The following is a 27,825-nucleotide window of genomic DNA, read 5'->3' on the forward strand; positions in this document are numbered from 1 at the left end:
TACTCCGCCCTGACAACCTAATATGGACTTAATCTTTTCCTAATATATTTTTCTGTGATTTTGATGGAAAAAAAAAACAAACGTTTTTAGCTAGGAAGGGGAATACGCATACTTTTAGGTCGACATTTCTGTTGTGTTTTCCTCTCTAATTACATTCCCTTTCTGTTGACATAAGGTGGAAAAATGCAAGATATTCATCTACATATTCAATAAGCATTTCTTGAGTCTTTGCTCCAGGTTCTGTTGGATGCTGGGAATACACTCAAGACCACCAAAGTCTACAAAGAGCAACAGACAAGAAAACAGGGGATAAATGACAAACTGTATGTATGTGGCATCTTTGAAGGACAGGAACCAGCCCGGAGTTAGGGTGTCAGGAGCAGCTTTCTGAAGGAAGTCACCTCTAAATTATGATCCCAAATAAAGTTCAGGCCAGGGGGAAGGGCTAAGTGTTGAGCTGGGTAGAATTATATTATCTTAGGCAGAAGGACACACAGAAGATGTCTGTTGAGGTTCTACAAAGTGGTTTAAGATCCTTTGTGTGTGCTAGAGTTGGATACAGGGGCAAGTATGGGGCATTGCTGGTGGTGAGTGAAGTTATCAGGGTCAGTTTGTAGATGTTCTTCTGAGCTGCATGAAGGACGTAGAAGAAAAGATAGTGCTCTACACGCCCAATCAGTAACCCACTTGAGGTCTTCAGCCCCAGCTTCCCTCCTTTGCTGTGCTGGTCTTGGAATGGGAGACTTGTTATATAATACCTGGTTGGGCTCCCCATCCTGCTCTCAGGAAAGGAGATCAGCATGCTTCCAAATGGCGACTTCAAAATCGTATTTTGCTTTGCCTAAGAGAGTGACTATGCATCCAAAATCATTTCCTATTATGAAATGAAAAGTCCTGTCCCCTGAAAATCAATTTCAGGCCTCAGTGAACAAATATTTGCTTGGGGGAGGGGATGGGAGTGAGAATGAGAACGCCTGCAGAGTGCCTTGAAGCCACGCTCAGACAGCGCCATCCCTGTTTAGAACTAGGGCACTAAACTTTCGGTCACTTTCCTTAGGGTCTTGCAAAGACTTTTGCCTTCAGCTCCTTGGGAATTCACATGTATTTTTAGCCTGTTTATAGATAACAGAAGAGGGATGTTTGAGGGGAAATCGAGAGAAACAAACCATGGAAAGGAAGGCTGGAAATTCTCACATTCATTAGAAATGGTTCATCTCTCAGGAGGAAGAAGGCCACATCAGGTATGAGGCACCTCAGGAGGGCCACAGATCCTCCAGCCTCACAAGTTCTAGGTATTGGCCAGAAGACTGGGAGGGGCTCTTTTGGTCACACCTACCCTAGAGATCTCTTGTCTTCCCTTCTCTTAGTACTAAAGTCCTTATATGAAAAGATATGTATTTTCATATATTGCCCTTTTCTCCATCCCTTTTCTTCCATTCTTGCTTTTCCTCTTTTCTTCAGCCACCCAGTAACAGTCAGAGGGCACACTGCCACTGACAGGGTCTCCTTTCAGGACCTTAATCTGCTCTCCAGGGACCAGCAAGTCAGTATCACCCATGTGTGTACTTCTGTGCAAGAATCAAGACAAACCATTCTTCTCAGAGCTCATGTTGTATCCCTGCCCTGTCCTTTCCTTGATGGAAGAGGCAACTTTCCTATGCCTCGTGTGCCCTGACACATCATCTGTTGGGGATGGTCCTTACAGAAGAGGCTTTCAGGACAGCCTTTGTTCTGACTGAGTGGGAAGAACGGAATGAATGCAGCTTACATCAGAGGCACAGCTGCTTGTTCTGAGTGGCTCTCAGCTTTTCTGAGTCTGCACTGTGCAGGGAACTAAAGAAGCACAGGGTGTTTGCGGAGTAACCTACCTGTGCCCTCTCTTGCCTTAGAGAGCGTGCACTCGAGAGTGCGAATTGGTTATATTCATTCTGTAAGTTGCCGATCTATGTTAAGAATAACTTCAAGGTTTTTCTACATTTTGATAAGTAGACCTTCATTGTACCACAAAGCGTGTGGTAGAGAATAATGGTTATCCTGAACATGGGGCTCCTCTTCTGTACCCTATGTGATGAGGCACTATCCCCTTGCTATAATGCTCACTGTCCTTTTCTGTCTCCTTTGGTTCACTATGGTGCCACCAGTGACCCCAGAGTAGCATCTCTTGTGCTGACCCCATGTAGCTGTGTAAGGAAGCATTAGAACCAGGTTTCCCCAGAACACAGGAGAGAAAACTATTGAAAACAATATGCGAATGAATGAGGCTTTGCTCTACTCCAGCCTTTTTAAATCAGGGCAGAACAGTGTGCAAGATGCGTTTCCAATGTAACTAAAAGCAACTTTATCGCAATGGGTGTCGGGGCTGAACCATACAGTGCCTCGCTATATGAAGTTCAGTCGTATGGTGGTGACACAAATAGAGTAAGAGAAGTTTTTAGGCAGCCAATGGGATTATAGAATTTGGCTATGCGTATATTCTCTAAGCAGGACAGGCTTCTTGGTTGGAGATCTTTTGTGTTTGTGGTAAAGTTGTTTCCTTTCTGTCATCCAGGTCAGATTCAATATGTCCTCAGAGAACTTTGGCTCCTCCTTCTAAAGCAGCTATTCCATCCTGTCTTATTATATTGTGTATTCAATTTCGATTATTTGCATATTTGGAAGTTTTAGAACATTTGATTGCCTGTTCTTCTCCCTCTCCCTTTCTCACCTCTCTCCTTCTCTCACCTATCTCCCTCAACTCCCTCCCTCTCTCCCTCAACTCCCTCCCTCTCCCCCTCCCTCATCTCCCCTCCCCTCCCTCTAGAACACATACTCCTTAAAAACAGGACCCTCACAACCTCTGTCACTGCAGGTTTTCAGATCCCAGAGCAGCACCTCATGTATGACTGATGAACAGTGAGCATTGCTTAAAGAATGAATTCATGTTTTCCTCTTAGAATTTCAATCACAGTTTCTATTTTAGGGTTTATTTTGGTTCATTTCTTCTAACTCGATGTTCTATTTCAGTATCAATTGCTTCTTCTTACACTGGAAAATAAAGAATTGACTTGCGGCTAAATTCTATTTTTGTCTTTTTATCGCTTGTTTCTTTCCTTTGTGCAGATCATTTCCTTTGCATTTCTTAGCGAGATTCTGAATACACTGGACTCCGTCCTGCCAGTAACCTGTCCCTGTCTTGGTTCATCCTGTATTTCACTTGTATCTGGGCCATTAATTTCCATTAGTACATCTTGAGTAATCAGTTCCCAGGGTTCCAATCAAGTTCTGAATAAAAGATTTTTTTCAATATTTAACATTTCTCTTTTTCCCTTTTTGTGATGATGTCTCTACATATTCTGAAATCTGATTTTACCACAACAGTACATTTCAGGGGAAGCATCCAGCCTATCCTAGAGAAGTGGGAATGGGGGAAGGCGGTGCTGGTGGTGAGGTGGCCTGCCTTCACCTGACCTGGGGACACTTTTGCTGTAAGCTGTAGCTGAGAGTCAAGTAGAGTCAGAGAGGGCTCATGACAGAGCAATGTGAGACGAGGCTGGAAAAAAAAAACAAGCTTGCACAAAGGAGCCCTTTTCAGAATGGGCAAGTTCTCAAGACTGATTGAATGGGGAAGAGGAAGCGAGAGGAAAATGGTGGTCAAAAAAGCAGGATCTTAACAGTTCCCTTAGCAGCCTGCCTCCACTTTCTGCTGTCAGAATGAACAAAACCTGTGAGTTCACTTGCTACCGTGGCAGGAAGCCGGCATTAGTGGTCAGCATAATGCACGCAATCAGTAACAACAGATTTCTAACCTATGTAGGTGTGAGGAGAGGAGGGCGGGCATTTTTCAGAATCAGTGTGGAGATGGAATTATATGAAGCCACACTCCAATTTACAGCTTAAAAGTGTTAGGATATCAAAGTACAAAATGACTAAAATTATTCCCATCTGTCACGCAGCTCTTCAGAGTCACGCTCTACCTGATAGAACCCAATAATGTTTATTAAATGGAGGCTTTACCTCACATAGCCGTAATTTTACTTTAATTTCGTTGGCTAGGAAGAAGGGAAATCATTTTAGGAATATTTTTCTTCATTTCTTTGGCAAAAACATGATCCTGCAAAGCATAAAATGTCTCCAAAGGCATTGCTCCAATCAGACATATGAGATAGCAAAAATTTATGTACAGATATCAAAGAACAACACTAAGATCCATTGAAATGCTGTTGAGACTAAGGACAGAGAATTTGCTTAATTGTAGGAGGACAATCTTCATTATTAAATGCAAGCTCACTGCAGGAGCTCTAAAATGATTTGGGGCATACTTTCCCAGGGGGTGGGAAAAGCCATACTCTTAACTCTTGAAATGACCTTGTATGCCCCCTTTCTCTAAAGAGTAAACTTATACTCTGATGACTCCATACAATAAAAAAAAATCAGTGATATATATATATATATATATATATATATATATATCAGTATGTGGCCCTCAGGTAGAGCTAGGGGCTGCACAGGCTACATGTGCAGACTGCTGTAAAAGATTCTGTGTCAGTATTCAGTCTCAGCCCGACATTCGCAGGAGGCTCTTGTCTAAAGCTGAAGAAGAGTCTGATGCCCAACTTCCAGCATCTACACAGAGGGGAAAGAAAAGAGCTCACCTAAAGATTATGAAAAATAAATTCCTATCATAACATGAAAAGAATGAAACTAAGTAGAAGTTCTGAGTAGGAAGATAGTATGAGTTCTGTAGAGAGTCCCCTGGGGACTCTGGAAACGACCTGATTTCTAAGAGAGACAGACAGAGGTGGGGTGGGGAGGAGAGGAGATAAGGAGAGGAGATTAGTGCGGTTGGAGTATATCACACAGTGGTAGAATGTTTGCATAGCTTATGAAGGCCCTGGCTTCAATACCTAGTGCTTGAAAGGAGGAGGAGGGCAATAGGGGAGCCTAGTGGGTGCTCTCTGTTGAGACCATTCCCTAGCCTGAGGCTATAATGAGGGTACCATGGTTTGGATAAACAATGTGTCTTGGAAAAGTCATCTGCCATCTTAGCTCTAAGGGTTAGATAAATAAAGGGTCCCTCCTTGCTGCTATGTGACATATATTAAGCTATATGTAAAATGTAATGCATATGTATCAGTCCTGGGAAAGAGGAGTGGCCTCTTGATCCTTTTCCTGTGACTTCTCAGACCTCGCCTAGACTCTGTCAGCACTGACACTCACTCCACTTTTTACTGCACGGCTCCTTCGGATCTAACCACACGTCTCCATACACATCTCAATTTGAAGTCCTAGTAGAACAGAGATGGCCACATATCTCTCCCACATTTCTTTCTTTTTAAAAGTAACAATGATATTTAAAAAATAAAAGTATGATTGGTTAGGAATACTTGTATGTTTATGATGTGGTAAAAAGGAGAAAATAATGACACAACGGAAGTCAGTTATGTTACAGAAGAAAAGAAAAATCAGAGGGGAAAAAGTCATTTAACATCAGTGTGTCACCTGAAAACGTCATTAGAGGTAGCAGTTTGGATGTACAGGTGCAAATGAGAGACTGGTCATGGGATCAGGTCCAGTTGTTCCATTCTGAAGATGTCCTCGACACTATTCTCCCACATTTCTTATCTCGTCTTTCCTCATTCTGCAGTAAGTTTTCTCAGGATTGTCGACCCTTCTTACTCTACTTTTATCATATTGATTCCAAGTTTCAGGAACATATCAGATGCCTTAGTGTTCCTAATTCTTCTCTTCAAGTTTAACACTCATGAACTATAGTTTGTGAAACAATTTTTTCTTCAATTAATTTCCAGCATCTATAGTCACTAGAGTCAAATATTCCTCTTCTTCTTAACCCATGGCACCAAGAAAGCCCACAGCAGACTTTATATGAATATTGTGTGTGACACCAGCTGACATTTTCTGTGTTATTTTAGTAGTGGGAATGTGACTTCATACACAATATAAACAAGACAGGAGTCCAAAATAGCAATGTAGAATTAACTCCTTGGGTTCCTCGCAGGGATTGATAGAGAGAAGAAATAGAAAGGACACATTATGCAGACATAGGACAGGAGATTTCAAAGTGTTTTTTTTTTTAATGGGATTATTCCATCCCTTATTTAAATGCTGGTAGTGTTTTATTTTGCACTCTAAAAATTTCCAGGAGTACATACTTTCATACATATGTTTCTAGTGTTGCAATTTCTCTGGTTTAATGACATTTTCCTTGGTGCCTAGTGACTTATCATTAACATAGAATTTAACCAAACATATTTCTGTTTTTTTTTTTTTTAGAATAACTGGGGATTTCTCATAAAAAAAGAGAACACTTCCTATGATTGCCTTAACTCTACTGGTACCAAGTAGCTAGCTCTTGCCTGTGTGAATATGAGAGGGTTTTTTTCTTAGGAGGGTAAGAACACTGCATGTGTCACGTGATAAAGAATGTGCATCCTTTCAAAATGAGTAAACGTGAATGGGCTGCAGACTACAGTTATGAAATGCACTCAATTCATTAACAGCACCCAGTACTCTGTATTTTATTTTATTCTTTGTATCTTTGGGTCTTTTTGTCTATGTAGCCTTATCCTGGAACTCACTCTGTGGACCAGGCTGGCCTTGAACTCACAGAGATCTGCCTGCCTCTGCCTCCTGAGTGCTGGGATTAAAGGCATGGGCCACCACTACTATCCAGTCTCCTCTGTATTTTAAAAGGATTCAATTCTAAGTAATAATGACTTTAGAGTAATTAAAGATCCAAGAGGAGATCTAACCTCACATATAACAAAAATCAAAGACCCTCTCTGGTGTCTTTTAGGAGTCATGCATAGAAGATGAGGCATTAGAACAGAGCACGTGGGCTGCTTTGCTGGGTTGTTTCCTATTTTCTTTCTGGGTCTAGTTTATTTTAAAAGCGATGATTTCCAGCTCCATGATTTTTGTCTTCAGACAACATGGCTTCATTCTTCATGAGTGATCAGAGCATTATTGTCTATACAAGCACCATTTTCATTACCCGTTCACTGACTGTTGGGCACCTAAGCTGCTTCTATATCCTGGTTATTCAGATCAGCATGATGGAATCTCATTGCAGTTTCACTTTGTGTTTTCTTGATTGTTTATGATATCGAACAATTTTTCATATATTCGGCCCCTCCTCCAAGGCCTTGCTATGTAGACAGGATGACCTTGACCTTGCTGTAACCTTCTGCTTCGGCCTCCTAAACACTTATGCCACTATTTGTTTCGTTATTTTATTGTTTGAGAATTTCTCATATATGTTCCCTTCCTACCAATTCCCCCTCTATTCTTGACCGTGACCTTCCCCTTACAGTCTCATGAGATCTTCTATTAAGGCTCAGGAAGTCTACCGCATGCTGCCAGCATGTACCTTGATGGAGTGCTATCTGCTGGAGCATGGGTAGCCTCTCAGAGGCCACAGCCCTGAATATAACTGACCTGCTCTCTCTTAGCAGTCTTCAGTCAACAATAATATCTAGAACTGGAATCCATGAGCTCTTCTTCCTTTCATTCAGGGACTTGGGCTGGCTTGATATTCTGCAGGTCTTGTGCATATAGTCACGCCATTGTGAGTTGCTTCCCTACCTCCATTGTGTGGGCTCTGAAAGCTAACTCAGGTACCCACTGAGCTATCCTGCTGCCAGCCTCTACCTGTAAATTTTAAAATAAGCTTGTTTACATCCACAGATAACCTTGCTGAGAGTTTGATAAAAATTTCATTGAACGTAAGGATCAATTTAGGTGTTCTTTGATTTCTTCCATTTTCTAATTTCAGCCACAGATCCTGGTAAGGTTTTTAGATGCAATAAATGTACAAATAAACATAATTAACGATAATTAATTGCACCACATTTTAAATTTTGTTGTCTATGTGTTCATGGCTACTATATAGAAATACTGCTTTTGTATTCTTTGGCCCTGCTGAACACAGACATTATTTTAGTGGACTCCTTGGAACTTAGGAAATATTCTTTTTTTCTTAACAGCATGATGGCTACAGGTGCTAGAAGTTTCAGTGCTGTCTGAAATTAGAATGGTGAGTGGCTGGTGCTTGTAAGAGGATTGCTATGAGTTCCAAGATAATTCTAGCCACTATTTATTTATTTATTTATTTATTTATTTAATCATACATTAATTCATTCTTTCATTCATTCATTTGAAGTTCTCTGAATAGAACCTAAGGTCTAGGCAAGAGCTCAGCCACTGAGTTATACCCTCAGTCTCTCTCTCTATAATATATATATAGTATGTGTATACTATATATATATATATATATATATATATATATAAATAAAGAAAAAGTCAGAAAGAGAAGCTACACAGACTGACAATAGACAGGATGCGATGACTCGCCTTTTCTCCTTTCTGGACAATACATGCAAGGGAACAACCTGAGTGAGAGATCCTATTTAATTAAAGAAAAGGGAAGAGTTTCCTTTCAAAAGTGAATTGTGGGGCTGAGCATGCACCCCACTGTTAGAGTGCTCATCCAGTATATACAGAGCCCTGAACTGGAGCCCCATCATCACATAAACAGGTGGCCGTGTGCCTCAGTAACCGAAGTGCTTGTAGAGTTGGGGGCAGGAGAATCAGAAGCTCATGGTATTTCTAAGCTACAGAGGAGCTGAAGGCCAGTCTGGGTTAGAGGCTATCCTACCTAAAAATGAAAGTCAATTATGAAAGGCTATAAACAAGGACTAAAAACAGGAGTGGGAGCCCATACAAGTGCAGCCAAAGCAGATACGGAAAACAAGACCATCTATACCCAGATGTAGTGGTTTGAATACAAATGCTCACATAGGTTCATATACTTGATTGGGTTGTCATGTGGGAGGGAATATTACTATTTGAAAGGACTAGGAAGTGTGGCCTTGTTGGAAGAAGTTTGCCAACTGGGGGAGGGCTTGGAGGTTTTACAAGTCCATGCCAGACCCAGTGTCTCTTTCTCTCTCTGGCTACAGATCAGGATGCAGCTCTCCTCCAGCACCATGCCTGCTATGTCTGCTGCTATGTTCCTTGTCATGAGGATATCGGATGAACTCTCTAACACGGAAAGCAAGGTCACAATTATATGCTTTCTTTACAAGAGTTGCTTTGGCCATGATGTCTCCTCATAGCAACAGATCAGTGACTAAGACACTTACGTACCCAAACAATGCAAAGAATGAATACATTGCCCTGCATGTGTATGTGTGTGAAACCTGTTATCTTGCCGTGTGTTAGTACTCATTCCTTAGACAAGGCATCAGGAGTGCCATGATTTGTCCAAATCTACCCTCTCTTATTAACCATAGAAAAGAACAGGATAATCCCTGAAAGATAAGCCTTTAGAAGGATGAAGGAAAAATAATACTCAAGTATTGAGAAAAATACTATCCTGTCTTGGGAACATTGCAGAAAAACTCTTTGTTTTTAGTCCTTTTGTATGCATATATAGACATAAATGCATATGCAAAATTTGATTTTCACAACTAAATTATCACCTCATTTTGTTGTCCTCAAACAGCAATACTCATTTGGTTTCAAATCTTTAATTGCTTTGCTGTCTCCCCCACCCAGTTTACTGAACTTCCTTATCTTCAAATTGAAATCATCGCCATAGCTCACTTCTTATCTGTTCTACGTTCCCATTTTCCTGACTCAAAGTACGGAACACTCACACTCAGGGGGTTTCCAAGGAATTCTTCTTTGATGAAGTGAAAAGAAAACAAGTCAAATGCTTTAGCAATGGGAGCCAAGCAGCCTTCCCCTCTGTTTCCTCCTACCATGCTGTGTGTAGACTGGCTGGATGGAATGGAGTTCATTCCTAGCTTGATGGACAGGCCTTGATTGCTTAGGCCAGTCAGTGGCATTCCAGCCCTCTGTGACTCAACACAGAAGGCATTCCTGTTAGAGCGAAGCCCAGATCTTTGGTTTTATAATTGGAGGGAGTTTCCCCTCCGTTATGAGTCAAATGGTGTCTATAGATGATGACCAGGGCTGTGGTAGTCAGTTTGCTAATGCAGGGGAAGGAAACATGAGAGGGTAGTCGATGCCTCAGAGACAGCCCCTCTGAGACTGGGAGTCATAAGTCCGATCAAGCCACGCTGAAGCTGTAGCTACCAGATACTTACTTCCACTGCTGAAGTCACTACGTTCCATTTATAGTTGAAGGCGGGGAGTGAGACTCGCCACTGCTCCCGCCTCCCTATAATCCACTGGGTTCCCTCCTGTTTGGAAGTCACTGGGACACAGTATGCAATTTACCTCCTTACAGCACTTCATTTAGAGAATCTGGGCTCTCGGAGAACATTTACTACTCTACTAAGATCTTTGCTTATCTTCGCAGCCTTTCTAGAGTCTAGTGAAAGTCACATTCACAAGGCAGTGAAACCGTACATTGAAGGACAGTCTCTACCAGGTTCCAACCCTCACGTGTTTAGGCAGCAGTGACGCGGGCTTTCTTTATCGATTCACATAGCCTGCCTTTTGGAAGATTTAAATTCCTTCTGCCTGTGCGCCTGGGCCTGTACATGGACTCTCTTGGCACAAGGTCAGCTTTGTTTACTCTTGCTCTGTGTTCCCGGCCTCCTATTGGTTGTGTACCTTTTCGATGGAACTGAAGAGACCCCAGCAGACAGATGGACTTCAGCATCTCCGTTGTGTACATCTCCAGGCAACACTGCAGCTGGATGTAAAGCCGGCAGATTTCGGGATGGATCTCACCATCTTCCGGGCTACAACAGAGCGAGAGAGCAAAGCGCAAAGCTGTAGGATTCGGTTATCAGCCGTTTGTCTCGGCCTCTCAGAAGAGAAAATGCTCAAGAAAAATTCCTTCAAGCCTGGAGTCTGAAATACAGGGTTTCATGCTTTCAAGCAAGTAACCAGCCTGATGGTTCTTACATAAGTGTGCTTCTGAGTAACAGCTCTCACCCCCCTTGCCTTGGCAGCGGTTTCTGCTGGGAGCTTAGAATCATAAACGCTTGAAGTAATTGAGAAAATATCAGACATTTTCAATTTAGCCGTAGGAAGAAATTTCCAAAATACACTTAAGGCATAATAATCTCCTAGCTTCAAAGAGGGATCGAAAACCCCTGTTTCTAGACAGACTAACATGGTCTATTCAATTAACATTTAGAAGTCACCTTTAATATCAGGGCCCCAGCCTACTATGATTAGAGAGCCAATTTTCAAATTGCTTTTTTTTAAAATCGTGGGTTTTTTTGGTTTTAATCTAAGATATATTATTTTATTGTTTGCTGTGGCTAATTTATGAAAGCCTGAATGTTTTTAATGATAAAAATAAATATTTTATGAAAAAAGAGAAAAGTAATAAAGTTACAGTAGCTAATGCTGGGCAATGCAAGTCTACATGGATTTATGTTTGAAATTATAACCTAAGGTCTGGAGCTTCTCTTTTTAAAATTCATATGTAAATATGATAAAAACATGGAGAGGTCATTTTTGGTTTCTGAAGGAGAGAATTCATATGTGGATAAAATAAAACTATTTCATGTGAAACCAGAATAGCATGTTTTGGATGACATGAACTGAAAGCATAAGTTTACAGATCAATTTGAGGTTTATAAAAAAGCTTGAAGGTGAATTCTGTTAATTCCTAATGATTTATCTTTATTTCTGTCTTTGCTCATTTAAAATGGAATGAAATCTAATTAAATACTGTAGCATTTAGGCTCCATTTCTCTGTAATGTGGGCCAGTGGCAAACTTTAAGGGTAGTTATCGGATTAAAAAAATAGTCACTTTGTTTTTAAGTTTTTTAAAAAAAATCTTACATACCAAGAACTCGACAGTGAAAATTAGTCTTCATTTTCAATACTATTTCATTGGCGAACGAGAGTTTATCTAACCATATGGCTTACATAACTCAGAAAATGCAAAAAAATCTCAGCCTCCATACCGTGACGCCTGCACAGTTATCCTGGGTCTTTCAGGGTCAGATAGAACAAACCGCATCCCAGAACTGCTGTGCAAAACGTGGCTTTATCTGGAAGTTAAAAAACACCATCTTGCTCCTGTTTCGTTTGCCTCACATGGAGCCAGCCTTAGACCAATGTCTGAAGCAAGTGAACTCCCACAGAAACCTTAGGAACCTTCCACCTTCAACTTACAGAAGTTTCCCTCACCCCACACTACCCCCCCCCCCCCACACAGAGAGAGAGAGAGAGAGAGAGAGAGAGAGAGAGAGTTTTATATTGCCTTTAGTCTTTAGAAATTTCTCTGTGTCCCATTTCTTAATGGTGCTGCCAAGTTCTGAAGAAAGACCTCGATTAAACATTCCCCAAATAACAGAAAAAAAGTTGGAATTATAGATTCCAATTATAGTAGAATAAGATGGTGTGGCATCCATCTTCTTCTAAAGGCAAGGCAGAAGGAGAACATTCAGAGACAAACAGATCTTTTTTTTTAAATGTTGTTTAACCATCTTGATCACGGTTGCCTATTTTTATCTATTTATGATATTGTTCACGGTGGCTCATACGCAGATCTAAGAAAAACAGGGAAAGAAACAAACCTTATGGTAACTCTGTCACATGTTGTGCACATTTATGACAGAGACAACTGGCCAACACAATGTCACTCCAAGTCATAGGGTCTTATATTTAAAGGAGCAAAAACGTGCCTGGGGGGTTATTTCCAGAAACACTACTATATTACAAATCTTTTGAACTAGCACATTTTATTATTTTGCAACTAGAAAGAAAAACACTGTGTTGTCTGAGGAAAGGCCAGGATGTTTAAATCAAATTGTTTCCAAAGGGATCATCTGACAGTGTCTCAAATTCAGGAAGGCTTTCTAGAGATTGGGATCATTTTGTGCCCTTCACAAATACTATGGGAGGGAGTTGAGCAAGTCTGGCAAAAAACAATCTGCCTGATAAAATTCATCCTCGTTAAAACTTGACTGTGAATATCCATGTTAAGAAGCATACAAATCCTTCATGTATTATCGTTTTATATCTCAGAGAACATCCTAAAAAGCCATAGAAAAGCTAAGACTCAGTTGTGTTTCTGTTCTGCGGTGCCCAGAGCAGAGTGCATTAGCCTCTGGGCATGAGCCATTTTTCCCTTCCATTTTAGAGCCTTTAAGCACATGGCTATTGCTTTTCCTGGGAATGCACAAAAAGACACATCGTTCAGTGGTTACAATGCGGCTAGTATTGCAAACAGTAAATTAAACACAGTATCAACAACTAAATAGGGTCTTAGGTAGCCCAGGCTACCCTCAGACTCTTGGTAGCTAAAGCTGGCCTTGAACTCTTTAGGTTCTGCTTCTGCCTCCCTGGTCCAGGGATGACAGGCAAGCACCAGAACAACATCTCACTTCCTGGGAAGCATGAAATACACTTAGGTTATTTGCATAGCAAACAAAAGTTGAATTATGGGAGAAGGACTTGAAATAAAAAGAATAAATAATAATAAACATAGGCCAACAGAGGAAAGCAAAAACCCAAATGAACAAACAAACAAAAACCCAATTCATACACTTGAAAATGCTTTAGGATAAATGACAAGAACTAAGGAAACACTGACATTAAGATAAAAGGAGACCCGAGGACTCCCCATGAGTTACTTTGTAACTTTTCGATGTTACTCTTGCTCCCTCCAAAGGACTCACTTCCTGAAATCAAAGTTTCCATCACAAGAGTCACCCCTCTGGCGATGCTTATATAATTCATGCAAAGAAACTTTATGAGTTAATGAATATATTGTAATATTTTTTTCCATAGTGACTTCAAGCCAAGAGACAAACTGACGATTTTGATTAATTGGAAGGCCTCAACGTTTATAGAGAAAAAACCCTAAGAATCAGTTCCAAGAAGATATCAAGAACTCCAATTTTGAAGCTCAAGTTAAACCCAGAACCATTTAAAAGAAATCCCAAATTATAACTGCTTTCAACCAACTCCTAAGTTCACCCACGAAAGCTTGAGTGGTCCAACTGCATGAGGACTTGAAAGCAGGTACCACTCAAGGCATCTTTTGAAATGGAAACTCTCAACTGTGAAGGCCCTTGCCTTGTAAATAAAAGCAATAGGATGAGGGCCTCCTGGAAGGACTGAAAGGAAAACCATTCTGATAACCCCAAAGGCGGTGAGCAGCAACAAGACAGAGACTCTGGCGTACTGTCAGTAGGAGTTAAAAAAATGGCCCAAGCCCTTTGGAGGAAACTGACAACCTCTTATAAAACTGAATATACATTAATTCCATGACCTGGTAGTTTCATTCCTAAGTATTTGCCCAAGACTGACAAAAACAATGATGGATAGATCCATACAAGAATGCTTGCTGGATTTACTTGGAAGAACCCCAAACTGGAAATAGCCTAATTGTCTATCAAGTGGAAAAGAGCTAAAGGATATAGTATATTTCTAAAAGGTATCATTAAACTCAACAATCAAAAGTAGCTAACTCCTTGTGCTCAAAACATGAGTGTATCTTAGAAATATGATCTTGACAGAAAATCCTTACCGGGAAAAAGCAAAGCAAATCTCCATTCACCTGAAGATGGAGAAGGGAAAGAAAGAGGTGATGAAGTATCCTAAAGTGATCCTAAAATGATGGCTGAAGGCCAGAGCAGGCTGAGACTCCACATCTCTAGGGTGAGTGAGATGGTGTTCATGTTCGACAAAATCCGCCGAATGGCACACTGAATATTAGTGTATTTACTGTATGCACTCAGTACTTTCACACGGACCTGGGTGGCTCCAGGAATTCATGACTTACTTAGGAGTAAAGTTGGCCGATGTTTGCAATTCCAGAAAAGCTGTATGAGTTGTTGGCTGGACAGAGGGATGAACCGGCAGTTAGGTGTACGATGAAGCAATATATACAGAATAAGACGTTAGTTGTGGGCTCTAGTTTGTGGGTAGGTACTTACTCTGCCCAAATAGTCAATGGTGTAAATGGGACCAAATAACTGGGAAGCATGACAGCTGCTGAGGTCAAGGTCAGGAGTTACGCTGGGCATTTGTGTGAGGATGCACATCTTGGCCCTAAACTTATCTGCTCCTTTTTGCTGACGTTACTAGACGTTGGTGGTCTCTGCAATCATTAATAACTTTTGAAAAAATGAGCGACATGTTTGTTGCCTTGGTAGTGTGTCCCTCATAAAAGGAATTGCTCACGGAAGTGAAGGCACAGGGACAACCACAGGAAAAAGAGCTGGAGTCAGAAAACAGACATCTAGAATTTTTTTTTTTTTTATCTTAGGAAAACCACTTTGAGTTCTCAGAGACTGGTATCCTCTCTGTGAAATAGAAGAGCAATGGAGGAAAACCACTCAAGGTCACTGCAAGGATCCAGTGAGACTCCGGGTGGGCAAACAAGAATGAACGGTTGTCAGAAGCCAGCTGCAATCCATCTTACATCAAAGTTGTGCTTACTTAACTGTGTCTGTCACAGAATAGTCCTTGTTTCCGTGCAGTTCCCATAATAGGCTTTGGTTAAGGGAATGTACCGTTCAACTGAGGAACCATGGGGTGAGAAGGTGACCCACCAACGACTATTCAGCCTGTCACAGATTTTAGTGAGGACAGATAAACACTCGGGTGTCACCTTGCACAGATGGGAAGCAGAACTTCCACCAGAGCGAAGATAGCCTTTTGGAATTAATTCTGCTTTTGATTATCAAGCCAAATGGCAGAAAATGTCGCAGGAAACCGAGTGGGACCAGAGAAGAGGGGTGGAACTCTTTGACAATGAAGGAGAACGCTCTTCAGGATATCACTCCCAAATATCTGCTTCGATTTTTCAAGGATGGATTGTGCATTCATTTTAAAGCAACTTTAACCCTAACCATGGCTTAGTGATGGCTATTTCTCAAGATGCTCCCCTAAGTCTATATCATCAAAAGCTAGATAGTGAAATCATAAGAGAACAGTGTATGATCTAGTAATTATTTTAGGTTTCAAATTCTTGAAGGTCAGAAACACAGAAGAGAAGCCAGAGACCTATCCAGTGACTGTGTCACTTTATACACAATAGAGGCCCCCATAAAAGAGAGAAATCCAAGTTATCCAGGAGGCCAGAGACAAGGAAATTTCCCACAAGCTCACAAGCTTCCTCCTGAGAATTCTTTTTTTTTTCTTCTTCTTTTCTTTTTTTCCGGAGCTGGGGACTGAACCCAGGGCCTTGCGCTTGCTAGGCAAGCGCTCTACCACTGAGCCAAATCCCCAAACCCCCTCTTGAGAATTCTTATGGACCTGTGCATTAGGTGGAAACCTGTACTTTGCTCACAGAGTCTTTGCAGGTTTGGTGCCCCCAGGAACCTTTGCAAAAGCAACTGAAGCATCATCTCCTCTCTCACTTCACAGCATGTTATTACATGGGACCATATGGCTGGCTCTGTGACTTCCTCCGCAGTGAGCTGAGCCTGGATCAAGCTCTGCCCCGAAGCGCTTAAAGTCAGTCATAAATGAGACTTGACTTTTAAAGGCAAGAGGGAACTCGGTGTGCAATCGCGTTATGGGAGCAACTTGGTATCCTTTATGTAAAACACCGGGGCTCTGAGGGGCTGTTCGCTGTGTAGCTTCAGCCCAGTCTCGCCTTCTTGTTGCCTCTGCTTTTGCCAGAATCTTGGCTGTTTCTTCATGATACTTTGGAGAACTCATGAGGAACTAATGAGTAGCATTACCACGAGTCTTGTTATTTTTATTTTTCCATTTTAAAAGTGAAAGCTCTATTTAAAACAAGTAGCCATCACTGTTCTGACATTATAATACCTATGCTGAGATAAAGTTAAAATATTACTATTGAATTGTACCTTATCTCTTACTTTCCATAAGTGCTACTTTCATGGTAGGAATGAGAAAGTTGGGGATAGGTGTAGACACTGTCAAGCAGTAGTTCTCAACCTTCCCAATGCTACGACCTTTTAATACAGTTTCTCATGTTGTGGTGGCTGGCACAACCATGAAATCATTTTATTGCTATGTCATAAGCTTGATTTTGCTATTGCTATGAAGTGTAGTGTAAATATACAATACATAGGGTATCTGATATGTGACTCCAAGGGTCGCGACCCATACACTATTATAGTGCTTCTTCTGGGCCTCCGGGGGATTTCTCCAGACCTGAGAGGTTGGGGGAGTTCACTGGCTACACACCCTGGCTTCTGGTTCTTGTTATAGGAGTGTCTGTCCTGAGACTCAGGCTCACAGGCTTACTCTGATGCTCACAAGACATTCTTTAGTCCTCAAAATAAAATGTGTTTCTTATTCTGTGTTGGCTGCTTTCCCTCCCCTATACCCTTTTTGGCTTGGAAGTTTCTTGGCCTCTCCATTTTTCCCCTCTGAGTTTCTTAGCATTTTCCCTTTATGGTCTCTGGCAAGGAATTATATGGAGTCTGAAAATAGCTTTGTAGATCCTGGTCTTGCTAGGTCTTACAATTCTTACAGCTAGCAGATGCTTGTGGCTGAGGGAATCTGATTTTATGCTCTTAAGGCTGTGGGAGTGGAGAGAGCACCTTAGATTACATGATGAGAACATAGGCCTTTCTTATTGAATATAGAATATAAAAACATAAATCAATATAGTCAGAATTGATTTATTTTTTTAAACCTACCCTTATAAAGAATATATAAATGTATGTATATATAGAGATATGTGCATAAATGTGAATACATATTTACTGATCTAACTATAAAATAATATATTTATAGAACTTCATAAATATGTGTATATATCCACATATAGATAGGTATATATGTGTGCATTTTTAAATTTATATATACATATTGGTATAGATGCAAATATTTTATATATAAGTGTGATTTCTTACAGTTAGGGTAGTTTTAAAGGTTTATACTTGTGTGTTTATATGTTGCCTTAAAAACAGATTTAAGTTAAAGAAGCATTATATAGTTCCACATTATAATCCACAAACTATTTTTGGATATGAAATTAAGATCTTCCAACTCAGAGGCTGACTGTTTCCTCCTGATTTCAATAATATTCACGCTGATACCAATAGTCAACATTCTGTGCATCTCTCTGGAAACAATCACTCTCATTAAATGCCATTATATGCCAACTCTGACCCCATCTTTGCAGCATACAATTAATTTCTACCTTAGTCCACCAGGATTTTAGAACTAGGCGTATTAAACTGTGGAGGGTTGCCTGACAGTGTGCAGGCCTCTAAGCCGGTGCTTAGTGAAGCTATGGAATTCATCAGTATTGCCCAGAACAATGAAAAGTTTTCATCTGAACTCTGACAACTGGGGGGAGCAAGCTTAACCTAGTCTGTTAATGCTGAAGAGAGCTTAAGGCAAAACAAAGCAAATAATTTTCTATCTTATTCAACTGTGACATCACAAAACGACAGTCAACACTTTCATAATTAATTGTGCATCGTCAGGGAAGAACTACTTAGCAAGTCTTTTTGGTCGTCCATTCTCATGGCCTTGTTGCCCGTGAGAGATTTTACCTAGAGTGCTGGTTGAAAGGTGTGAAGGACGTTAAGAGTCCGAAACACGTATCACACAAGGATCGAAGTACCATTTTCTAGACTCCCTAAAGGATGAAACCAGAAAAGCCCATCCTAAAGGGCTTAGGACGAGCATAGAAAAGAAGACTCTGCTTTTCACATTTAATGATAGCAGCCTATACTTTTGGTTTCTGCTCCGTGCCAGAGTTCTTGCTTTAATTTCTATAAAGAATGCAGAGAAAACTCAGTGAGGGTTTTCTGTTTTGTTTTTTGCATTTTTTATTTCCGTTACACATTCTACCCAGCACTGAGACGTCTTTCAGCACTGTACTCAGTAAGATTTTGTGCTGATGAGTCAGTGAGGTGGCTAAGTGGTTAAATGTTCTTGCCGCCAAACCTGCTAACCCGAGTTCCATCCCAGGGACCTACAGAGCAGAAGAAGACAATAGACAACTACAGCATCTTCTGACCTCTGCACACAATCCTCTCACACAATATACATGCACTCGATAAATAAATGCAATAAAATATTCCGTGGCATCACCGTGCCTTTGTGAAGGCATGCAATGTTAACTTACTTTTTTTTTTTTTTTGCATAACCGTCAAAAGATGACATTTTATGCCCAATATGGAAATGTGCATTTCTGGATAGATGTGAGAGCTATTTTGTGTAACAATGTAAATTTCTTATGCAAATACAAGATGCTGGTATTTGTATATGTGGAAAATATATTCCACTGTGAGCGTCTTCATTGGATCATAAAGGCCCAGAAGCTTACCTCAAGGGTCTGTAACCCATTGTCTGCTACAGCACAGACTTCACAGAAACACCTCTCAGATAGCTTACCAAGGTAGCAGCTAGGTGCAATACGGAGTCACCTGTCAGTCTGATGCCATCACCAACTCACTTCTATCATTGCAGATTGGTTTTTCACTGTGTACTCTTCTTCATTTTCTTAAAAAAATTGGAATTTGTATGGAGGTCAGTTTTAAAGAATGGTCTAGCATCCACAAGGCTTAGGTTAGATCCCTTGCCCTATGTACAGCCATGCACAGTCCATTTTCGTAGGAGGAAGAGAAAAAGATTTTTTTCACCAGTTTCAGAGTTTTCTGAGGTTTGATTTTCCTTATCTGTCATGCGGGGATAACCACGCCTTCTTGGTAGTGTGGCAAATGGGATTGTGCTTGGAATGCTCGGCAGACAATCAACTCCCGGAACACTCACTTGTGAAACTTCCAAAAACCGAAGTGGGTCTAGGTATAGAGACTATGCATTCTGTTCTGTTCCAGGCTGACTAGAAACTTGTTTTGCTTATACAGCCCTGCTCGACCTCCTGCTTCCGAATCCACAGTAGACGCTCAGCTGGTGTAGACAGTCATTAGGTAGAAGCAGACTTTGAAGTTAACGTTTCTTCTTTTTTTTTCAAGGCTAATGTTGGGTGGTAAAAAAAAAAAAAAGAGAGCGCTGTAGCTACCATCAGCTTCAAGATCCAGAGGGTAGGTGAGAAATAGTTTATAGTGCGCTGTGCTGCTGGGGCACCATGTTCGGAAGAGCTGTGCCAAGGGCATTTGCTCTTCATAACTTCTCATTTTATGATGGGTTTATTAAGATGTATCCCCATTGCAAGTCGACAGCCATCTGTGAGAGACACACTTCCAGAAGAGCTCAGTAAATAGAAATAGTGGAGTCAAATTTCCTAGGCAAAAAACGGCTTTCCTTGATATGAAATAAAACTGGAGATCTAGAAATGGTAATCATTTAAGGATGTATAAAAATTTCACAACAATCTGTGCTTTCCCAATAAATTATGAATCATGCCAAAGTAATTATTTAAAAGCTTCAAAGGCTCTTGAGCTAAATCACGAATCTGAATGGTGAAATAAGCCGTATAATTGAGGGATAGCAAAGTAAAACCTGGTCTTAGTCTAAGAAGAAAAAGAAACAATGTTTATCACTTAATGAAGAAGTAGCTACTTTAAAGGAAAACAACAAAGATCGTTTGAAGCTGAATGCCTGTCTTTAGCAGCTCTGTAAATAGAGCTAAGGGCCATACATCCATGATGGTTACAAACTGACTGTCGCATTGGGTTCCCCACAAGGAGGAACAGGGCAAGTATAGAACGGCATGTGGACTGTACTCCCAGTACTTGGAGGTCAGACCCTGCACAATAGCCTGATGCCGTCACTCAGCCTCTCACTTTAAAACAACCCTTTCAGTTTCATCCATTTTAACTTTGAAGGTGGAAGAGGAGGGAATGAGCTCATTTGACTAGTGATGGTTGCTCCACCCAGGTGTCAGTGTGGGTGTTCTGATACCCTGTGGGTGGCGTGCAGGGTTGATAGCTCTTCCAGGTAGAAATGGAGGCCAGACAGACACACAAAGGAGAAACAGGTAGGCATGTTTAGAACCACAGAGCTCGAGGCTCTGTCCGCATCAGAGTAAGTATCTCCATGAGAGACACCAAGGAATATTTCAGGCTCGTCTTTGCAATTCCCAACATTCTATTTAGTTTCAAAGTAAACACATTTGGAAGAAAGAATGTATCGGCTGGCTAAGTGTCCACGGATAGACCCACAGAAAAGGGGCAGGAGAGGAGAAAGGAAGGCAGAGTTGACCAGCAAGCTTGTAAGGGCAGCGGGAAGTGGGCAACACTCATGAAACCACTAGACCCAAAAACCCAGGAACAATTTAAAAAAAAAAAAAGGACAATTTCAAACCTGAAAACTGTCCATCACAAATAGAAACTCTTCAAAAGGGAAGCACATTGTTAGGACATCTGCATCTTTAAAATAACAAAACTACTATTGTGAAAGAAAGTAACAGTAACACGAATGCAGGAGAGGGGTTCTGGTCCATTGCAGTCCATCATGGCTCTTGGGGAAGAGGTAACAAGAGAAAGCCTACTTTCCAGCCTCTACAGGAAACCCAAGTGGTCTGGAGTACTTCAAATATCTCAGCAGCCCCGTCATATCTGTTTTATAACTTTATGGAATAATGGAATCCCGCATGGGACCTATGGGATCTCGCAAATCAAAATGAACAAGGGGAGAATTCCCAGCAGGCAATTCTGCCCATTAGCTTAGCTATCCTTACGTTTGTATTACAGGCTCTCTTTTACTTCATAATGGATTCAAGTAACATTTGGTGGGTTTCCCATCACTTGTTCTGAAGCCCTTTTAAGAGTTCATGAAAATTATCATTACTCAAGGCCTTTTTATTTGATGATAGGGTGTGTCTAGACCCTCTTCTAAGACAAATAGGTTTTTTTTTTCTGCAGCATTTATAGAAGCTTGAAATCCTTCCTTCCTTGATTCGACATCATTTTACTGCCAGCAAATTTTCAACTAACTAGCTACATCGCAGAGTGTGACACACGATTTCCCTTTCTTTCCCAAGGATAAAATGTAATACTCCGTAGACATCTCTGCCAACAGTTAGCTCAGGAACAGAGATAGTTCTTCACCCAGACAGACAGAGGGCCATGAGGAGGTAGCTAGTGGCGAATGTTTAGGGCAGTGTCTACAGTGGGGAAAGGCATTGCTTTTGATTTTCAATGCACTGTACCTTGTGCAAGCTCATTAGCGCTCAGCCTGTAAAACAAAACAAAAATCAAAAAGTGGGTGTGTTTCTCTGATGAAAGACTTAGGATTGGACCCTGTTTTATTAGGTTTTGGTGATCTCTTCGGTATTAGCAAAACACAATGCAATGTTTCCTGAGAATTTACTACAATTCAGACATTGTCTTAAGGTCTCAGGTCCCCTTGGCTCCCCTGTTGAGTCTATGAAGTGGCAGCTATTCTTAGTCTCCATGTATAGTGAGGCTTAAGAGGTGACTTGGTGAGGGCCACCTGAGAGGTAAATGCAGAGACAAGATTGAATCCCATGTGTGTGCTTTTAGCTCCTGCATGATATCACCAGGACAGGTACATAGGAAGAGACTGTCCTTATATGCTTGTTTTTGGAATTACCCAGAGCTACTGACAGCATGCTTTAGGAAAAATACTGAACTAGAAAGAAAACAATTATTTCTTTCAACCTTATCCTTATTAAATCCCTAAACAGTTCGTTGCAAAAGTCAGCTTTACTCCAAGTTGCTCTAGTTCTCCATAGTAATATTTTCTGCTCACATGTGTGACAGAAGAGGCCCACCAGGCTAATTCAAGATTGGGAGATATTACCAAGGAGATTGGGGTGCCTCACTCTGCAGAAATCTCCCCAGTCTAAGCAGAGCCATGAGAAAGAGAAAAGGACACAATGAGATGAGGAAGAGAAGGCTCTGCACACTGGCATACAAAAGCATTGAAGGGGAAAGAAAGCAGCCTTGCTGCAGCTGTTTCAAGGAAGGGATGCAGCATAATTGTTCCTTCCTTACCACTCTGCTAGGAATGTGGGGATTCTCAGTACACGAAGAGCAAGGTGTACTGAAAATGATTTGCAAAGCATCACAGAAGCAACAAGCGAAACAAATATACTAAGGACAGCATAGACACGCTGTGGCGACTGGAGCAGTCGGGTTTGTAGAGTGAGGATTTTTCACATGTTAGAGAAACAGTATCCAAGCTTTATGTTCCACTGGGCCCTATCAAAAAATATAAACACTCACTTCTAACATACACACTAGATTGTTAGTCATGTTATGTTTCAAACACACAAAGATAGAACTTTAGAAATGAATATGAAATGTGATGTTTTACTATTTCCTACCAGATCGTCTTGTCCATGTCCCTTTGAAGTTCAAAGGCTTTGGCTGGAGGCTCTCGAACCTGAGTGAGCATCTAATCATCAGAAGTGTTTATCAAGCCATTGAGCACTAGGTCCTCTTCCTGGGTTTTGGGGTGGAGATTGATTATTTAATCTCTATTAAAGTCCCAGTTTATTTAGAAGCCATATTTGGAGACGCTTTGGGTTAACTTATTATAACCATACCCTTGGTGGACACATTAAACTGAAATGCTAGATAGGATTAAAGTGAGAATTCCATGGTATATGTGCACACATACACGTGTCCTTTCAGATGTACATGTGTGTGTTCATGTGAAAGCTAGGGGTCTACATTGGTTATTTTTCTCTATCACACTATACCTTACCTTTCTGAAACAGAATCTCTCACTGAACATGGAGCTCATGATTCTGCTAAGCTACCTAGTTCTAGGAATCTACCTATCTCTGTTTTTTAATGGTGGACTGGAGTTCCAGGCACCATGCACCCTTAAGCCTCTGTGTGTGTGTGTGTGTGTGTGTGTGTGTGTGTGTGTGTCAGTGTTCATCCTGCAGATCTAAACTCAGGTCCTCAGGTTTGCATGCAAGCATTTTACTACTAATGAGTCCTCTCCACAGTGTTTTTTTTTAATTAATATAAAATTAAAGTCACAGTAAAATAGGCTGTGTGATTTTCCTGGTAGGGCAATAGTATGAGATTAATGTTCTTATACAAGTGATTTTATTTATATTTATTAGAACGCAAATGTGTCAGATCATGATGCATGAGATACGCAAACTGCTTCCAATATATCTCTGCCCATCCAGTTCTCTAAAAGGGCATCTTTTCATATTGGGGTGGGGATGGGGATGAGATTGGGGGGCGGGGGATGGTTTTCATCATTTTCAATTGACAAATTATTTCTTTTTATAATCGGAAGTATATGCTTGATTTGTATAAATAACCAGTGACTGCAGGTGTATCCTAGTGAGCAAATGGCAGTCAACAAACAAGCAAACAAACAAAGAACCCAGTGCTTTACAGGCTCTCAGTGCTTTACATAATTACTTGGGCAGAGCTTGTTTTGCCTGTTCTCATCTCATCCATGAGACCCTTTCTCCCTCTTCCTCCTAGTTTCTTCCATTACTCCTCTTTCCTCCTGTGGCCTCTGCCATTCCGTCCTGTTCTTTTATTCCCTACTTATTAATGTTAGGAAATCAGTTTGGGATCCAATGTGGCAGTGGGGTTATTTATACTTAAAAGGGGATTACGGAGGATTAGAAGGCACCAGGCTACCGAGGGGAGGAAGCTGCGATGTCAACATGCAGTGGCAAAGTTGGTATTTAAAGCAGACGACCCTAGAGACCCAATGTACAACACAGACCCTTCGCTCAGCAGAGGATCCTATGAACACGCAGGTGCCTTCCTATTTAACACGGGGAGAGAAAAAAGCTTTCAGATGCCATTCGGAACACACATTACAGAAATCTTAGAAGTTGCTTCACATCCACACCTCAGCTCAAATTTAAGCAGATGGAGGACTATGGGAGGCTCCAGGACCACAGTAATAAGACTTCCCAGAAGACAAGCACTGCTGAGAAGCCAAGAGTTTCTTGGCAGATTATGGCAGGCCCCCTGGAGACTGTGCACTCAGACAGCAAGTCTTACGTGTTTTGCACTTCTAGCTTTTACGGAGAAACTTTTATCCTAATTAAAAAATAAAACGTCTTGCTTTAAAAGTTTTGCTCTTGCCTTTTTTCCTTGAAGGCATGTCAAAATTATCGTAGTCTGAACTGACGTCATGCTGCCCATCTAAGAGAAAAATGCAGCAAGATCCACTTGACAAATGAGTACAGGTAACGTGAAGAGCCGTGGTGGCGAGATGACTGTAAAGTGTCAGCATCCTTGGCAAGGGCGAGAACCACAAAAAAAATGGAGGCAATCTGCCTCCTGCTTGAAACGAATCATTTGCAGGGGTGTTCATTTGGAAGCAACTGGGAAAGGCAGAGGGCACACAAAGGCTCACTCCGGCTCATACTATGAAAATTCCAGACATGCACATAGCCGGTGTGGCCACAGCTGATAGAAAAGCTGAGGATTTCAGACCTCAGTGTCAGCTGGGGCTTGCAGTTTCCTTGAAAAGGTGCAAAGATAGCTGCCGTCTGGCCCGTTTTCAAAGCAAAACTCCTGGCTGCATTTTCTGCACCCGCTGCTAGGAACACTTGTACCAGGGTTGAGAAACACCATTCAGCAGAGAGTAGCAGGGAATTTGGAAAAGATGTTCCATGCAGGAAGTGAAGGAGACAATAGCAAGAAACCTTGCCAACAATACACAGAACAGGGAATAGATCTGTAGGAGGAAGCCTGACTACATTGTTATCAGTGGGGGTTTGCATGGGTTGGCGGCTGGCCCTACAGGGAAGTATCTTGCAAAATGTAGTCCATCCTGTTCTAAGAATTTAGAGTTCTTATTAAATGTTAAATTATATACATTTTGTGGTGTGTGCTTGAGTGTGTGCCTCTGTGTGTGTGTGTGTGTGTGTGTGTGTGTGTGTCATTATGTGTAGGGTGAAAGGACATGTTTGGAGAGTCAGGTCTCTCGTTTCATTATATGGGCCCAAGGGATTAAAGTTACGTCATCAAGCTTGGTGACAAGTGCTTTTACCTGGTAATCAATCACTTTCCTTCAGATTTCTTTTTTTTTTTTAAAGATTCATATATTTATTTAATATATATGAGTACACTGTAGCTGTCTTAGACACACCAGAAGAGGGCATCAGATCTCATTACAGATGGTTGTGAGCCACCATGTGGGTGCTGGGAATTGAACTCAGGACCTCTGGAAGAGCAGTCAGTGCTCTTAACCTCTGAGCCATCCCTCCAGCCCTCTCCTTCAGATTTCTATTTAATTTCAACACTACAATTTCTTCCTTCCTTCCTTCCTTCCTTCCTTCCTTCCTTCCTTCCTTCCTCCCTCCCTCCCTCCCTCCTTGCCTCCCTTCTTTCCTTCCATTCTTTCTTTCTTCCTTGCTTCTTTTTTCCTTCCTTCCTTTTTCTTTCTTTCTCTAATATAGTTCTACTTTTAAAGACTAAGTCTAAGCACCAGCATGGACTTAAACTCCATTTCCAAAATACAAGTAAGCAAAATATCCAGCAATGTCCACAAATACTTTTCATCCTGTTGAGAATTACAGTCTCTTCTGCAACTCCAACAGTCTAATTAAACATACAAATCTTGAAGTATTTTTTCCCCTTATTACTCTATTTCGCTTTTCATACACAGAAACATACAAAGATTTTTTTAAGGTCAAGTACACAGTGTTCTACCAGAAGGGAATAACGTCAAATAAAAATAAAAGCAGGGATAAGGGAAAATAAGCACTCAGTCTCCATGGAGCCAAGGGGAAGACGTAGGAGACGAGGGGCAGGAAGTTGTAGGACCATTTCCCAAGGCCCAAGTATAATTGTATTTGTTTTGACCTTTGAAGATGAGAAAATGGTATTATGGCAACATTAAAAACATTTAAAAAATAAATTAGTTCAGATCCCATTGCTTAACTATCATAATCATTCAGAATTTAAGCATATGAACATTTTATCTCATTTAATTAGTGTCATTGTAGGCCAATTTTTTGGGGGACAGGAGGCATAGAAATTGTTTTTTTCTTACTTCTCTGTATATCACAATCACTTTCCATTTTAAATTATTTCAACGTGGCAATGGAGAATAAGATATAATCAGGACAGTCACAGGATAAGAACTGTCCAGAGATGTTCTGCCAGAGCCTGGCAAACATAGAGGCGGATGCTTGCAGTCAACCATTGGATTGAGAACAGTGTCCCCAGTGGAGGAGTTAGAGAAAGGACTAAAGGAACTGAAGGGGTTTGCAACCCCATAGGAAGAACAACAATATCAACCAACCAGACCCTCCAGAGCTCCCAGGGACTAAACCACCAACCAAAGAGTACACATGGAGGGACCCATGGCTCCAGCTGCATATGTAGCAGAAGATGGCTTTGTCGGGCATCAATGGGAGGAGAAGAGCCCCGTGGTCCTGTGAAGGCTCGATGCCCCAGTGTAGGTGAATGCCAGAGCAGGGAGGTGGGAGGGAGTGGATGGGTAGGGGAGCACCCTCATACAAGTAGGAGGAGGGGGATGGGATAAGGGGTTACCAGAGGGGAAACCAGAAAAGGGTTTAAAATTTGAAATGTAAATAAAGAAAATATCCAATAATAAAAAAGGAGAAAATTCTCAACCTCTAGTTGTTAGGGAAATGTAAATTTAATTAAATGAGATATGTCATTTCATACCCACAGGATGAGAAGAAGAGTAAGTAGTGAATCTGTAGTGAAACGAAGCAATGTGCCTATCACTGGGAAGCTAGCTCATCCCAGTGACTGGAGGCCATTTTGAAATCTCAGATAGACCCAGAACATTTCAGTTTGGCTCCCCTGCCCACCCCGAGAGCAGCACAGCTCAGCACATTTCCACAATAAGGGTGAAATTATTCTTTCGTGCCCAGCAGGTTGGAAAGCACTAAGATGCTCTGAACCTTCAAAATAGCTAGTGTGAGACGGGAACCCAGTTCCCTACTTTAATTATGTAAACTCAACGTTCAGCGTCTTTATCAGCACATATGTACAAATACACGTAAGCTCCCAGTTCTCCTGTGCCATGCTCATTTGCCTGGTGTCTCC

At 41.2% G+C, this 27,825-nt stretch overlaps 1 protein-coding gene across 3 annotated transcripts in view; it reads right to left on the reverse strand.

The window, feature by feature from the left end:
* Rgs7bp (regulator of G-protein signaling 7 binding protein) overlaps positions 1 to 27,825 on the reverse strand; it is a 97,890-nt gene that overhangs the window by 21,788 nt on the left and 48,277 nt on the right. For all 3 annotated transcript variants that reach the window (XM_017590705.3, NM_001012347.1, XM_063281508.1), the window contains exon 3: positions 10,582 to 10,712. In XM_017590705.3, the coding sequence (XP_017446194.1) occupies positions 10,582 to 10,712 (131 nt within the window). The remainder of the gene's footprint in view (positions 1 to 10,581; positions 10,713 to 27,825) is intronic.

This window comes from Rattus norvegicus, chromosome 2 (genome assembly GCF_036323735.1).
Source record: "Rattus norvegicus strain BN/NHsdMcwi chromosome 2, GRCr8, whole genome shotgun sequence".
Classification (NCBI taxonomy): Eukaryota; Metazoa; Chordata; class Mammalia; order Rodentia; family Muridae; genus Rattus; species Rattus norvegicus.